A 13,546-nucleotide genomic window follows, 5' to 3' on the forward strand; every position below is an offset into this window, starting at 1 on the left:
ATTCCCTTTCTTCTTGTTGTTAATAAAATCCCAAAAGCACTTCGGATTAGTTTTAATAGCTTCTTCTGAGTTACTAATATATGCTCTATATGCAGCATTAATCAGCTTCTTTGATTCTTTACGAAGCTCCTTAAATCTTAATAGATTGTTAGCTGAATGTTTATTTTTTCTTCCTATAATTTTCCTTTGACTTTAACACATTTATAATTTCTTGAGTGAACCAGCATGGATAAGACCGTTTCTTATGTTTCTTTTTAGGTACTCGTCTCGTGATGACGTCATTTAATATTTTGTAAAAATATGATACAGCTTTATCTGGATCATCAAAGTTACCTAATGCATCCCAGTTCACTTCCTTAATGTCTTTATACATATTATAAAAGTCCGCCTTCCGAAAATTAAGAATGTTAGTAGTTCTGTTTTTAATATTATGTTTTGCATTACCAGTGCTGACATGTAATTCTAACGGTGGATGATGATGTCTATCATCTTCACAAGAGGATCCGTACACATTCGAACTTCCGGCAAATTATCTATGTTCGTTAATACTAGATCAAGCGTTCTATTATTGATATTTTTAATATTATTTATGCTAACAAGACCAGTCAGAGACACAAAATTATGCAGTTCCATTTCAATTTGATTCCCCTTTGTCAAATCATGAGTCGACCCAATAATAGACGGAATATTAAAGTCTCCAATTATTATAATTTTACAGCTAGATATATTAAACATATCTTCGACAAGTGCATAAAATGTTTGATAAGCTATAACATTTGACTTTGGTGGGAAGTATACACAAATTACAATTAAAGAGTAAATTTCAAGCCCAATCTTAATGCATACAATCTCAACATTTTCAATATTAACATCTATGTTTCTTACATAATAATTACTTTTTACAGCTATTAAAGCACCTCCACCCCTTTTATCCATTCTATCCTGATGAAAAATTACATACCTATTATTGCTAAATTCAGAGTCCGTTACATTAGCCGTAAGCCAAGTTTCAGTTATGGCAATTATGTCATAATTGTTCGCTAACCACTCAGATACATATCCGTTAGTTTAGTATTTAAGCCACAAACATTTTGATAATAAAATGACAAATTTGTATGACTCGCCATTCTAAACAAGAGCACGAACATAGTGCACTGACTTAAGTATATGTACCCGAGAGTTGTTAGCTGCCTTTCTAAGTTTTATATTGCCTGCCCAGTCAATCCAAAGAAAAGCATAATTTCTTTCATTTTTAAGTTTTCTAGCCTCATTGAATACACTCCTCCTTAGCGGTGTTAAATTACAATTAATATATACAGGTCCCCCCTGATTCAGACCGAGGTCCCTACAGTGTAACATCCTTTTTACTTTACTTCTACGAAGAACTTCATCTCTGACGTCCCTCTTTACAAATTTAATTATTATACCAGGTACATTTTGGTTTGATTATTTCAATCTATTACAACAATCAATCATGTTGTCTTCAAGTTTTACATCCAAAGCCTGACCTACATTCTTAACAATATTTACTACATTTTCGTTTTCACTAGTTGGGACCCCATGTATTTCCAAAGTGTTCCTTCTACCATACTGGTCCAGTTCATCCAACTGTAATTCTAAAGTTCCATTTTCTTCTGTAATCTGGCATTCTCGCTTCTTAAATCATCTATTACCTCCATACATTTCTTCAATTCAACGCTTTGACACTTTAATAGATTGGCGTTATCGTCTAATTTTTCATGAGCTAAATTCAGTGATTTCCCAATCTCATCCTCCACCGTTTTATTGCTTCTCCTTATTACATTCATTTCCTCCTTTATATCTAACAAAAGATGATACATCTCATCATGGGTAGGATGATGATCATCAGAAACCACGGGTGTTCCATCACCAATACTACCTCGGCGAGATTTTACACGTACATCGCAGATCCATGATTGTTCCATAGAACGAATAAATTTAATGTCATCCTCTTTTAAATTCACACAGGCGCTGTGATAAATATTATTGCAGGTCTTACACTGAATCTTTTGAAACATATCTTTTCGCACCACCGTTTTGGAACATTTTCCACAAACCCCCATCTTATCAGTGTTGAGTCAGTGTCCGGTTAGAAAATAATTTATCATACTTGGTGACCTAGCAACACTGCGGTTAGAGCCAACAAAATCCAAATTGAGTTGGCAATTCTGAGTCCAACCCTGTTTCTTTACATTATCATTCACCAACTCGAAAATACATCTACTACTGTATATAAGTCAAATATTTGTAATTATTTTTATAAATAAGTGCTCATGCATACTTACTGTTCTTCGCAAGCATGATATAAACTCACAGATTGCACTAGAATCACTTAAATAACATATAAACACCGGACACGAAACAGTCACCATTATCGCTGAACCATCGTTGCCACCGTGTTCAATTTACTGAGGAATGTGCATCAACAAATATGTCACACTGCAGTACAAAACTATGTCTTCAAGGAACATAAGAAAATACATCTGTTAATTAAAGCAATATATATATCTTACCTTGGCAGTTGACAAGTGCAGAAATTTTCAATACAATGCCAAAATTATACAAAAAGTCATGGATGCAAAACTGGTCATTCAACAAGATGAAAACTGCCTACTATCACCTTGGTCTCGATATTTGACTAGCTCCAGAAACTTTTACTAATCTGTGCCACTTTACAGAAAAATTAATGAGGGAGGTAGTTTTCCATTCTACCACTACAACTATATTTGAATAGGACATATTTTTTACTTTTTTTTCCTCCATATTTTTACTTTCTGCCATCATAAAATGATTACTTACCTCCTCCTCCACCGGCTGAAACTAACATTTATGTTGCATTAATCATGGAATGATATTGTCACTTCTGTTCATTGTGAAAAATTATAAAAGTGATTATGTAAAATTATACAAGTGTGTACTTTCCTAAACTTATTTCAAGCTCAAGATATTTGTAATTAAATTTTCTAGAAAAAAAATAGAACATCCTTTCTAAGTGAAAGTGTATAAGATTACATTTTAATATATTCATCAGTATATTAATTGTGATATTTTTCATATTTCCTTTACTGTGTGGGAATCAGCTTAGTGTACGTATATTCAGAGAAACAATTCAGTGAAGAATCTGCTATTTCAAGAATCAGTAAAAAAGTGATTGACATATTTTCTTTTGTTCGCAGCATTCAAGTCAAGGTAAAAAAAAAAGGTAAACTGCTCCCCTGTGCATAGCACCACGCCATGAATGCGTATAGGGGGTGTGGAGGTACTCAAGTCAAGGTAGCAATTATTTTTTAAATGGTTCAGTTATCACTTTTCTAATAACCATTATGATTTCTTATGAAAATATGAATTAGATTATTTCATATTCATGATTTGATTATGAGGTACTATTTCAGCACTTTATTTTTACTTACCAGCATTTGAATTTGCAGTAGCATCTGTTTCATAAAGATTGAAAATATGAAATTTACCTTACATTTGAAAGACATAGACAACAAATTGTAATAGGAAATCTAACGAATATTAGTAATGTACTATTCATACTCACTATTATTTCTTGTAGTTTACGGTTATTACAAGCATAAGAAAACAGTTTTTCTTTGTGACGTTTCAGGAGAACACACGCTCCTTTCATCAGACATTTATTTTCATTTTGACTAAAGATACAGTTATAACCGTAAACTACAAGAAATAATTCTATAATGCAAGCAATGCGTACATACAAGAAAAACTATCATACTCACTATTAAATTAAATTAAAATTTGAAAACAATGTTGTTGAAAGTACTGTGTTTATAAAGCTGAATATTCATAATTACTATGTTTTTGTATTTGAAAGCATTTTTATGTTTCCCCTTGCCTGATTTTTAAAAACAATTTTTTAATATTTATCATAGATAAAAATAAATCAACATGTTTATTTCATGGAAATATCATCCTGCTTTATAACTTAGTCCTTATCTGCACATTTCTGGAAAAAAACATGCATTTATTTTAGAAACATTTCTTAAATTTCTCTGCTATAATGTATATATATATAACCAAAATATATATATATTGTAAATATAAATATAAGGAAATATAAATATAAAATATATAAAAATGAAATATAAAAAATAATTGGTTTAAAAATCATTACTTACCACCACCACCATCTGAAACTAAAGGAAAGTCACTGTGTTATTGATTGATTGATTGATTTATTGATTGACTTGCTTTATTTTACTTCACCTTTTATGCCACTTTTGGCTAATTTGCGAAGATGGGGATTAGTGATGATATGATGTAATTGATGAATGGACACTCACAAACTTCCATGCCAATGCCATTATTTGAAACCGAAACCGGGACTCCTGACGTCGTAGTGGGATGTGCTAACCACTCTGCCACGGGGACCAGCACTGCATTATTAATATACGTGCTGAGCATATAATAAATATTGTGAGAACCATGTTAAATATAAGTGATCCTTAATGGTTCGATGACTTATCATACATTTATTTGAGTAATTTATATAGACCAAGTCAATTTTCTTTAATTTTGATTATTTAGCATGGCTTTTCTTCCATTTTTGATTGCAACGATGAGGATGAGTGATGATAGTTGGTGAAATCACACTCATAAACAACACCGGGTCAGGCTAGATTCGAGCCAAGGATCTAAGGCATCAAAGCTCCCTGTCATAGGCGTGCACACAGGGGGAAGGGGGGCAAGGATGGCAATTGTCCTCCCTAATCATGGGCATCTGGAGATTTTTCCCAAGGAGGGACAAGCAAGGTATTTTTCCATGGGGTATATTACACCGATAATAGTTTTGCCCCCTCATAAAACACCATTTGAATTTGGAATTATCACATTAATGTAAATTACTATGACTGAAATCAAATTATATGTGTGAAATATATACTTTTAGGTTGACATTCGATTTCTAAGGGTAAGGTGTGCCCATCCTTGCTCCCTATTCCAGACGTCCATGTTCCTACATTAGAGGAATCATGTCGCCTTTATTAAATGCCACTCTTAAAGAAAATAAAGTATTTTCAAGGTGATTAAAGTTCAAAGCAAATACAGGGGAAGGGGATTCAGGGGCGCAACCATAGGGGGAAAATGCCCCTCCCCAAACTTAGACGGGAATCAATTCTAGGGCGGCAAACATTGAGGTGAAAGAAAGCAAGACTACTAGAATCTAAGAGTAGCGGGACAAAATGATACTCAAGATGGAATTAGTTTTCACCTCTTTCTTGCATTATTTCTTCCAGACGGTCAAGAGCACCTGCAGGGGAGCATAAAGGGGAATTACCTTCCCTTGATATCTAATTTTATACAAATACAAATAAATTTCATAAAATTTTCTTGCTCGCTTCACTCGCAATACCTTCTTTCTTACAGTCTTCTTACAGTCTTGTCAAGTTCAGAGCCGTAGCTAGGTGGAGGAGGGAGTTGACACTGGGCGCTGACGCTGAATGATCTAAATGAAAAAAATTGTAAACGAGAATCCCATGATGCCCCATTAATTTTTTTTGTGCCATATTAAATCAATATTGTTTTCAGTTTGCAAAAATTTAGATCTAAAAGTTGTCTTGCTCGCTCTGCTCGTAATTTTATTATTTTCTATAATGCATTGTAAATTACCAGAGAGAGAAGTTTTAACTACTAAGTACATACTTTGTCTTAAATGCATGAACATGGGAGGAACAGGAGCTCTGCACATTTCAGAGACAATTTATTATTATGGTCCTCTGTGTTGCTGCATTATACACACCATATGCCCATCAATGCAATGAAATAAAAACAGTGAAATAAAATGAGGTTTTTCTTTTATCATGGCTTTTGCCCCCCTAATCAGAGGGTCTGGGCACGCCTATACTTACTGTGCTAACCACACCATCACAAGAGGTTAGCATACACAAAGCTGAAAGTCTTTAGAGATGTTGGAATGTATTGTTTGTAGTGTTATTCCACATAGTTGAATGGCACCCCAGTTCAGTGTCGCAGTATGAATTTTGTTAGCCACAAAGTTCAATCTCTGTTTATGTAAATACACAATGCATGGTGGTATATTTCATTTTAGAACAGAAAAATAAAATTTGAGTATTTTTTTACTACCAATAAGAATATTGCAATATTCACAAAATCATTTTGATTTTTTATAATTTTTTGGTTATTTTCAAAATAGTTTTTAAAAATGTCTTTATTAAATGTAAAATTGAGGAATAGATAAGCTCTAGGCTTCAGTCCATCTTTTTTGCACCAATTTTTAAACAATTTTTATTCAGAAAGTTTTACAAGAGCACAGATCAATCAAGTGAGTTATTAGTTCCATAATGGTTTATTGGTAATAATATTGCACGGCGGTTCTGATTTTTTTTGGGTGGACAAAAGAAACATGTTGCCTTTAGCAATTAAAAACTAATTTCTTAGACGACAACATCTTTATTCTGCCAAGGTGATGCAATTCAGATCAAAGGATTTTTCGGTCTAAATTTGGATATAATATGCCTCTGTAACCCCAGTTCCTACATCACTGGCCCAATATTTAATATAATTTAGTAGCATAAAAACAGAGATTTTGGTCCCATTTTAAAGCAAATAGTAATTGATAACGTTTATTTCACATTAAATTAGATAATAAATTACTGTTAAAAAATAAACACACATGCACACTTTTTATTTACTTTCTAGCTCATATACAGGGTTGCATTTCAGATGCATATTTGGAATACCGTGTTAAAAGTGAATAAATAAATGCGTTAACTTACCTGCATTTGAAACTGCGGTGGCATCTGTAATAATAAGACAGAAACATTATGTTAGTCAGATCTCTGAACGTTGTGTATTACATTTTGTTTTAAGATTTAGGGTTTCATACTCGATTTCTCCACGGAAATATGGAACTTACACTTATCCCTTGAAGGTACATTATTGTTTTTTCATATTCATCATATGCTTCCATTTCTTATTACATACCATCATTCAAATTTGTAATTTTAACGCCACCATCATGGTTTCCTTATTGTAAATTTTGTGGGTTTCAAAAGATAATCATTCCAATGTACAATTAGGTATCAAAGGCGATTTTATTGTCCATAAGAAATTATTTATTGAAAAATCTTGCTTTTTAACTTTCGATAATATTTTTCATGTCTTTAAAATAAACTCATCAATGAACATAAAATGTCCAAATTCTTCAAACCCCTTACAAATATAACAAGAATATTTTTAAAGTATCACCAGCAAAAAAAGAGAATATGATTCTAACATTGATTCAATTGTAAGGAGCATGCACATGTATAATATGTATTAGATGGAAATTGGGAAACTTACCCCCACCTCCTGTTGCTCCATGTTCATTTTCGCCTTGATTTTCTTCATATTCGCCATTCCCGTCTCCCTCGTTAACTTCTGATTCATCAGGGTTATTTTCTTCGTGGTTATATTCAGATCCATCTAAAGAACATAATAAACAAATCAACCGTGCATAGCACATACCACATATTATTAAATTATTCAGTCAAATGAACATGATGGTATTGAATTGTATAGCATAATGTATATACTCTATCCCAGGAATCTCTGGATCAAGGCTACACATAACAGCAGAGAAGGGGAGAGAGCTAGTTAGCAGAGTGAAGCAGTACAGACTGCTGCAAAGGCTAGTAACTACATTCGCTCTTCCCACGTAATCCCATTCCGTCGAATGTGTTCATTGGTCGAGCCCTCTTGAGTCACTACTTGCACAGACACTTTTGTTCGCTCACTGCAGAGATTCTCTGGACAGAGTATAAGTCAATGTATGTAAATTTTTACCCTTTACGAAAAACGTACAGAATGGAACTAATGCAATTACTACATTCATCTTCACTAATATAGAGTATTCATTTACCATTTATCAATAATAAATTCCCTGCTCCTTGCAAATTTATGAAACAAATCATAACTTATTTAGTACCATAACTGCATTTGAGTTTGTCAAAAAATTAAAATTTTGAATATTCACCTTTCCATCAAATAGTGTAGGCATGAATTATAAGGAGAACATAAAACACTCAAATTTTATTTTACAGAAAATTATTTCCTTGTCGAAGGAATTGTGTTTTTTAAATTTTTCGATTAAATAAGACAAATTGTAATAATTTCTTAATAGTATTGAATGCAAATTAATTACTCACCTGCACCATTAACTGAGACTAAAATATAATATAATTTAAACCTATTATTTGCCAGCTTGCAAGCGTGCATTCGTCTATGCTCCGCATTAGGAGCGCCACTTGTGCTACCTCCTCTAGGGGGTCACTACTTAACTTAGTATACCACAGCTATAAAAATCTTCAGGGTAATGGGTTCTTACTCTAAGAAAGCCAATCAGAAAGTGTAATAGCTAGCCAAAGGATATGATAAAATGCGAGTCTATATTCTGAAAATCTTAACAATTTACAGAGATTATATGTTTGAGATAATATTTATATGTACATAGATTATATTCTTTTGGAATGGAAATGATTTGGCCTCTACTTTCTTCTATAAATTTCTTCTATGGAAAAAGGATAGGCTTCTACTTCCTCTTCTTTCTTCTATAACTTTCTTCTATTGGAAAAAGGATAAGCTTCTTCTTCTTCGTTCTTCTTCTTTCTTCTGTTGGAAAAAGGATAGGCTTCTTCTTTCTTCTAAGGATATCGATTTCCTTTATGAATAAATAATTGGCTTCTTCTTCTTTCTTCTATTTCTTCAATCTTCTATTTACAACAAATCGTTCTTGACCTTCCTCTTTTTTCTTCTTTGGCAAAATCATCTATTTCTTCAATCTTCTATTTACATCCTCTTCCCTCTTTTCATCGGCATTGAGATCTAAACCAAAGCTCCAATGGATTCAGGGCGACAAATGTGGATATAGCGCCACCTCGTATGCCAAACCGAAAAAGGGACAGCCCAAGATCGCTAAGGAAAAGCGCTACCTGTGGCTCAGTGCATCTAAAGACAAGCGCAACCGTACTGTTTTGGGGCGCCACCAGGGTCAAAGCAAACCAAAACCTGGCAATATTATACTCGCCAGAGGTAATCGAAAAGATAAATTCGGCCAAAAGACCGAAAAGACACATTTCTGAATTCGTCACTCAGCTTATTAACTTTGCTGAATATTCCATATATGGGTATATCCTTAATTATCATAATCTCCTATTTACATTGTTATTTATTCCTTATATACATTTTTATAATCTGCATTTACTTATTTCCCATTTGCTTTAATACATATAATCATCCTTCTCATATTCTAATTTCAACAATCAGCTTTCTTTTCTGTTCTTTTGCGTACTGCTATCTGTCGTTGCTTCCATGAAATATTCCATATCGCATTAGTGATTGTGTTCGGCCGACTAGGCACGTGACATATTTAAACTAACATTTAAATACTTTTTAGAAAAGTAACAAATATTATATATTAAGCAACAATATTTCGAACAATATTTTCCTCTAAGCAGTGATGTGTGCATTTAATAATAGTCAATAAATCTATAATCTTATTATTTCATTCAAGGCAAATTTAAATTGTCAGACTCGATGCCAGTAACTGTGTGCTAGCCAGTACAGAGGATTTATGTTCAAATAGAGTAGGGTCTTGATATATCATTATGTCCATCCTATCTTCAGAATTAATTTTACACATGAAATTCCACATCTAATAATGTTATTTTGTAGAGAACAATAGCTCTTATTGTAAATATCCCAAACATTCTAGTCTACTTTATTTAGTATAATAAATAAGAGGAGAACTGTTGTTTTAATCAGTAATTTTCATGTATGAAATTTTGCCAAAAAATATTTCCCATTACATAGAATGTTACGAAATACATTTTTGAAATCCTATTTATTTCTAATCTTAAGTTCATATGCATTTATAACACCATTAAGCCTTGTTTCCATGATTATGAAAAACTAAATATGCTGACCAAGGCAGTAATTTTTTTTATTAAAAACATAAACTAAACATAACGTTACAACTTTCTAGCAAGGTCTTCATCAGACTCTGTATCAAGTACAAAAGTAACAAGATACCCAAAAAGGCATTATATAGTATACACAAACATTACTCCCTCCAGACTATTAGAAAGTTGTTAGGAACTTTCTAGCAGGTGGCTTTCACTTGCCAACTGTACTTTCACCTAAAAGGCTAAACATAATTACTTTCATATAGAATGTGGTTGGACTTTTTATCTCACACTCTTTTTCCTTCATTTTTCTCTCTTCTCCTCTCCTCTTTCTCTCTTGTCCTTTCCACTCTTTCTAACACCTTCTTCCATTCTTTGTTTAACTTCAGTCCCCCATTCCAGTTCATTGTGTCTTCTTCACCTTTCTTCTCTATTTCCTTGGCTTCCTTCCATTTTCTCACTAGCATTCTATTCTCCCTTCCTATCTGCTTAGCCTCATCCCACTCTATGTCATGTCCTGTTTCTCTCGTGTGTTTAAATATCGCATTTCTCTCTCTCTCTCTCAAGCCGTACACGATCCCTATGTTGTTTCAACCTGTCTTTCAGCCTCTTTTTCGTTTCTCCTATGTACACATTCTGACATTCTTTACATTTCACTTCGTAGATAATTCTTTCGTGCATATTTTCTTGATTCTGTCCTCCATATTCTTTATACAATTTCTTTTTGTGAAAAAGAGAAAGAAGGCAAAATAAATAGCCTATGGAAACAGCTGGAAAAGAATAGCTATGAGGAGGATAGACTGGACATAAATAGAAGAAGGAAAAAAAGTGGCAGGGGAGAATTGGAAGAGAAAGAAAAAGAGAGGAGGTTTAAAATAAGTATTATGGGTAAGACCACAGAAAAGGTATGCAAAGTGCTTAAGAAAGCGGGCATAAAAACTTACAGGAAGGGAGGGAGAAGCATCTTAAGAATAGCGAAGAATGCAAACAAGAAAAAGGAAATCAGAGAAGAGGAAGAGGAAGGGATTATCTACGAAGTGAAATGTAAAGAATGTCAGAATGTGTACATAGGAGAAACGAAAAGGAGGCTGAAAGACAGATTGAAACAATATAGGGATGATGCATGACTTAAGAGAGAGAGAAATGCGATATTAAAACACACGAGAGAAATAGGACATGACATAGAGTGGGATGAGGCTAAGCAGATAGGAAGGGAGAAGAGAATACTAGTGAGAAAATGGAAGGTGCCCAAGGAAATAGAGAAGAAAGGTGAAGAAGACACAATGAACTGGAATGGGGGACTGAAGTTAAACAAAGAATGGAAGAAGGTGTTAGAAAGAGTGGAAAGGACAAGAGAGAAAGAGAAGAGGAGAAGGGAGAAAAATGAAGGAAAAAGAGTGTGAGATAAAAAGTCCAACCACATTCTATATGAAAGTAATTATGTTTAGCCTTTTAGGTGAAAATACAGTTGGCAAGTGAAAGCCACCTGCTAGAAAGTTCCTAACAACTTTCTAATAGTCTGGAGGGAGTAATGTTTGTGTGTATATATAATGCCTTTTTGGGTATCTTGTTACTTTTGTACTTGATACAGAGTCTGATGAAGACCTTGCTAGAAAGTTGAAACGTTATGTTTAGTTTATGTTTTTAATAAAATAAATTACTGCCTTGGTCAGCATATTTAGTTTTTCATATTCATATGCATGTATATACAATGTGTGTGTGTGTGTGTGTGTATGTATGAATATATATATATATATATATATATATATATATATATATATATATATATATAGGTGAAACATACCTACATTTGAATTTGTATTTGCACCTGTTTTAATAAGAAATTACATAATTGCTTCACAATTTACATATAAAATTAACGGCTATTAATAATTGCATATATTTTTAATATGTACGTACACATAATACTTTCGTTTACAGATCCATTCAGATTTACAAAATAAAATGTTTTTGTCCTATTTAAAATATTCAATGAAATGAGAAATATATTACAGATTTTAGTTATATTTAGTTCATTAATCCTTATTATAAAATTTAAAGGCTTTAATAGCTTTAAAATACTTTGCAATTTGAGAAAAAGCAAAATATTCATGAATGTAAAATAAATAAATAAGAATTAGTCAATTACATTCCTGTAATATTTAACATTTATGTGAATAGATATTCCAGCAAATATTAAAAAGTATTTTTTAAACTTTAACAGGATAGGAGACTTATTTTCATGTTTGAGTTTCGACATTTTGTAAATTTGTGCCTAAAACCTTTTTTTTTCTTGCTTATTTATAATTCATGTCTGTGATTTATGTGGAATATTGTAAATTCAATAAGTGTATTTCGTATATAAATACTTATGTAATGACTTTAAGTGATAAAAGAAAAATTGGATACATTACATTATCAGTGGAAATACATGGTAATATGATAATGAACTTCTAGCCAGGGGTGCCCATTCTCCCCCCTCACCCACGGTTTGCAATAAATACTTAGTCTATGTATTTTTTTGCATTTTTATTATTTAATATTTTAACATAAACCTTAATTTTTTCACGGTATTTGTATTTTACATCTAATTTGTTGCTTCGTTAGGTTAATTTCAATGCCCAAGATATAAAATGTAAAGAACAGATTCTATGGGAATATGGATTGGAAACTATGATCCGAAGATGATTAGCGTGTTGCAGTATACACTCTGTTCAAGAAGCCAGTTACTTAAAGTATTTTAAAACTATTGTTGATATTCTGTCATGTGTACAAAATAAGAAATATATATATTTACCAGTATCTGATCCTGAACCAGATCCTGATCCTCCTCCTGATCCAGAACCTGAACCAGATCCTCCACCAGATCCTGATCCCCATCCTGAACCTGAGCCTGAACCTCCTCCAGATCCTTCACCAGAGCCTGATCCCCATCCTGAACCTTCTCCTGATCCAGAACCTGAACCAGATCCTCCACCAGAGCCTGAACCTCCTCCAGATCCTCCACCAGAGCCTGAACCACCTCCAGATCCTCCACCAGAGCCTGAACCTCCTCCAGATCCTCCACCAGAACCTGAACCTCCTCCAGATCCTCCACCAGAGCCTGAACCTCCTCCAGATCCTCCACCGGAGCCTGAACCACCTCCAGATCCTCCACCGGAGCATGAACCACATCCAGATCCTCCACCGGAGCCTGAACCACCTCCAGATCCTCCACCGGAGCATGAACCACATCCAGATCCTCCACCGGAGCCTGAACCACCTCCAGATCCTCCACCGGAGCCTGAACCACCTCCAGATCCTCCACCGGAGCCTGAACCACCTCCAGATCCTCCACCCGAGCCTGAACCTCCTCCAGATCCTCCACCCGAGCCTGAACCTCCTCCAGATCCTCCACCCGAGCCTGAACCTCCTCCAGATCCTCCATCGGAGCCTGAACCACCTCCAGATCCTCCACCGGAGCCTGAACCTCCTCCAGATCCTCCACCGGAGCCTGAACCTCCTCCAGATCCTCCACTGGAGCCTGAACCACCTCCAGATCCAGAACCTGAACCAGAAACTATAAGAAAATAGTTGACAATGAGATTATTTTATGCAAATGCTAA

The 13,546-nt window shown here is 34.0% G+C and overlaps 1 protein-coding gene across 1 annotated transcript in view; it reads right to left on the reverse strand.

Annotated features, from left to right (window-relative positions):
• The window catches only part of LOC145991865 (uncharacterized), a 207,070-nt gene that overhangs the window by 90,410 nt on the left and 103,114 nt on the right, over positions 1-13,546 (reverse strand). The window contains exons 51-56 of the mRNA XM_083127903.1: positions 12,739-13,500; positions 7,342-7,464; positions 6,777-6,800; positions 4,161-4,178; positions 3,432-3,455; positions 2,821-2,841 (exon numbers count right to left, since the gene is read on the reverse strand). Coding sequence (XP_082984029.1) covers positions 2,821-2,841; positions 3,432-3,455; positions 4,161-4,178; positions 6,777-6,800; positions 7,342-7,464; positions 12,739-13,500 — 972 coding nt within the window. The remainder of the gene's footprint in view (positions 1-2,820; positions 2,842-3,431; positions 3,456-4,160; positions 4,179-6,776; positions 6,801-7,341; positions 7,465-12,738; positions 13,501-13,546) is intronic.

The sequence above is a fragment of the Lepisma saccharinum genome, chromosome 8, assembly GCF_977018435.1.
Source record: "Lepisma saccharinum chromosome 8, izLepSacc3.1, whole genome shotgun sequence".
NCBI lineage: Eukaryota > Metazoa > Arthropoda > Insecta > Zygentoma > Lepismatidae > Lepisma > Lepisma saccharinum.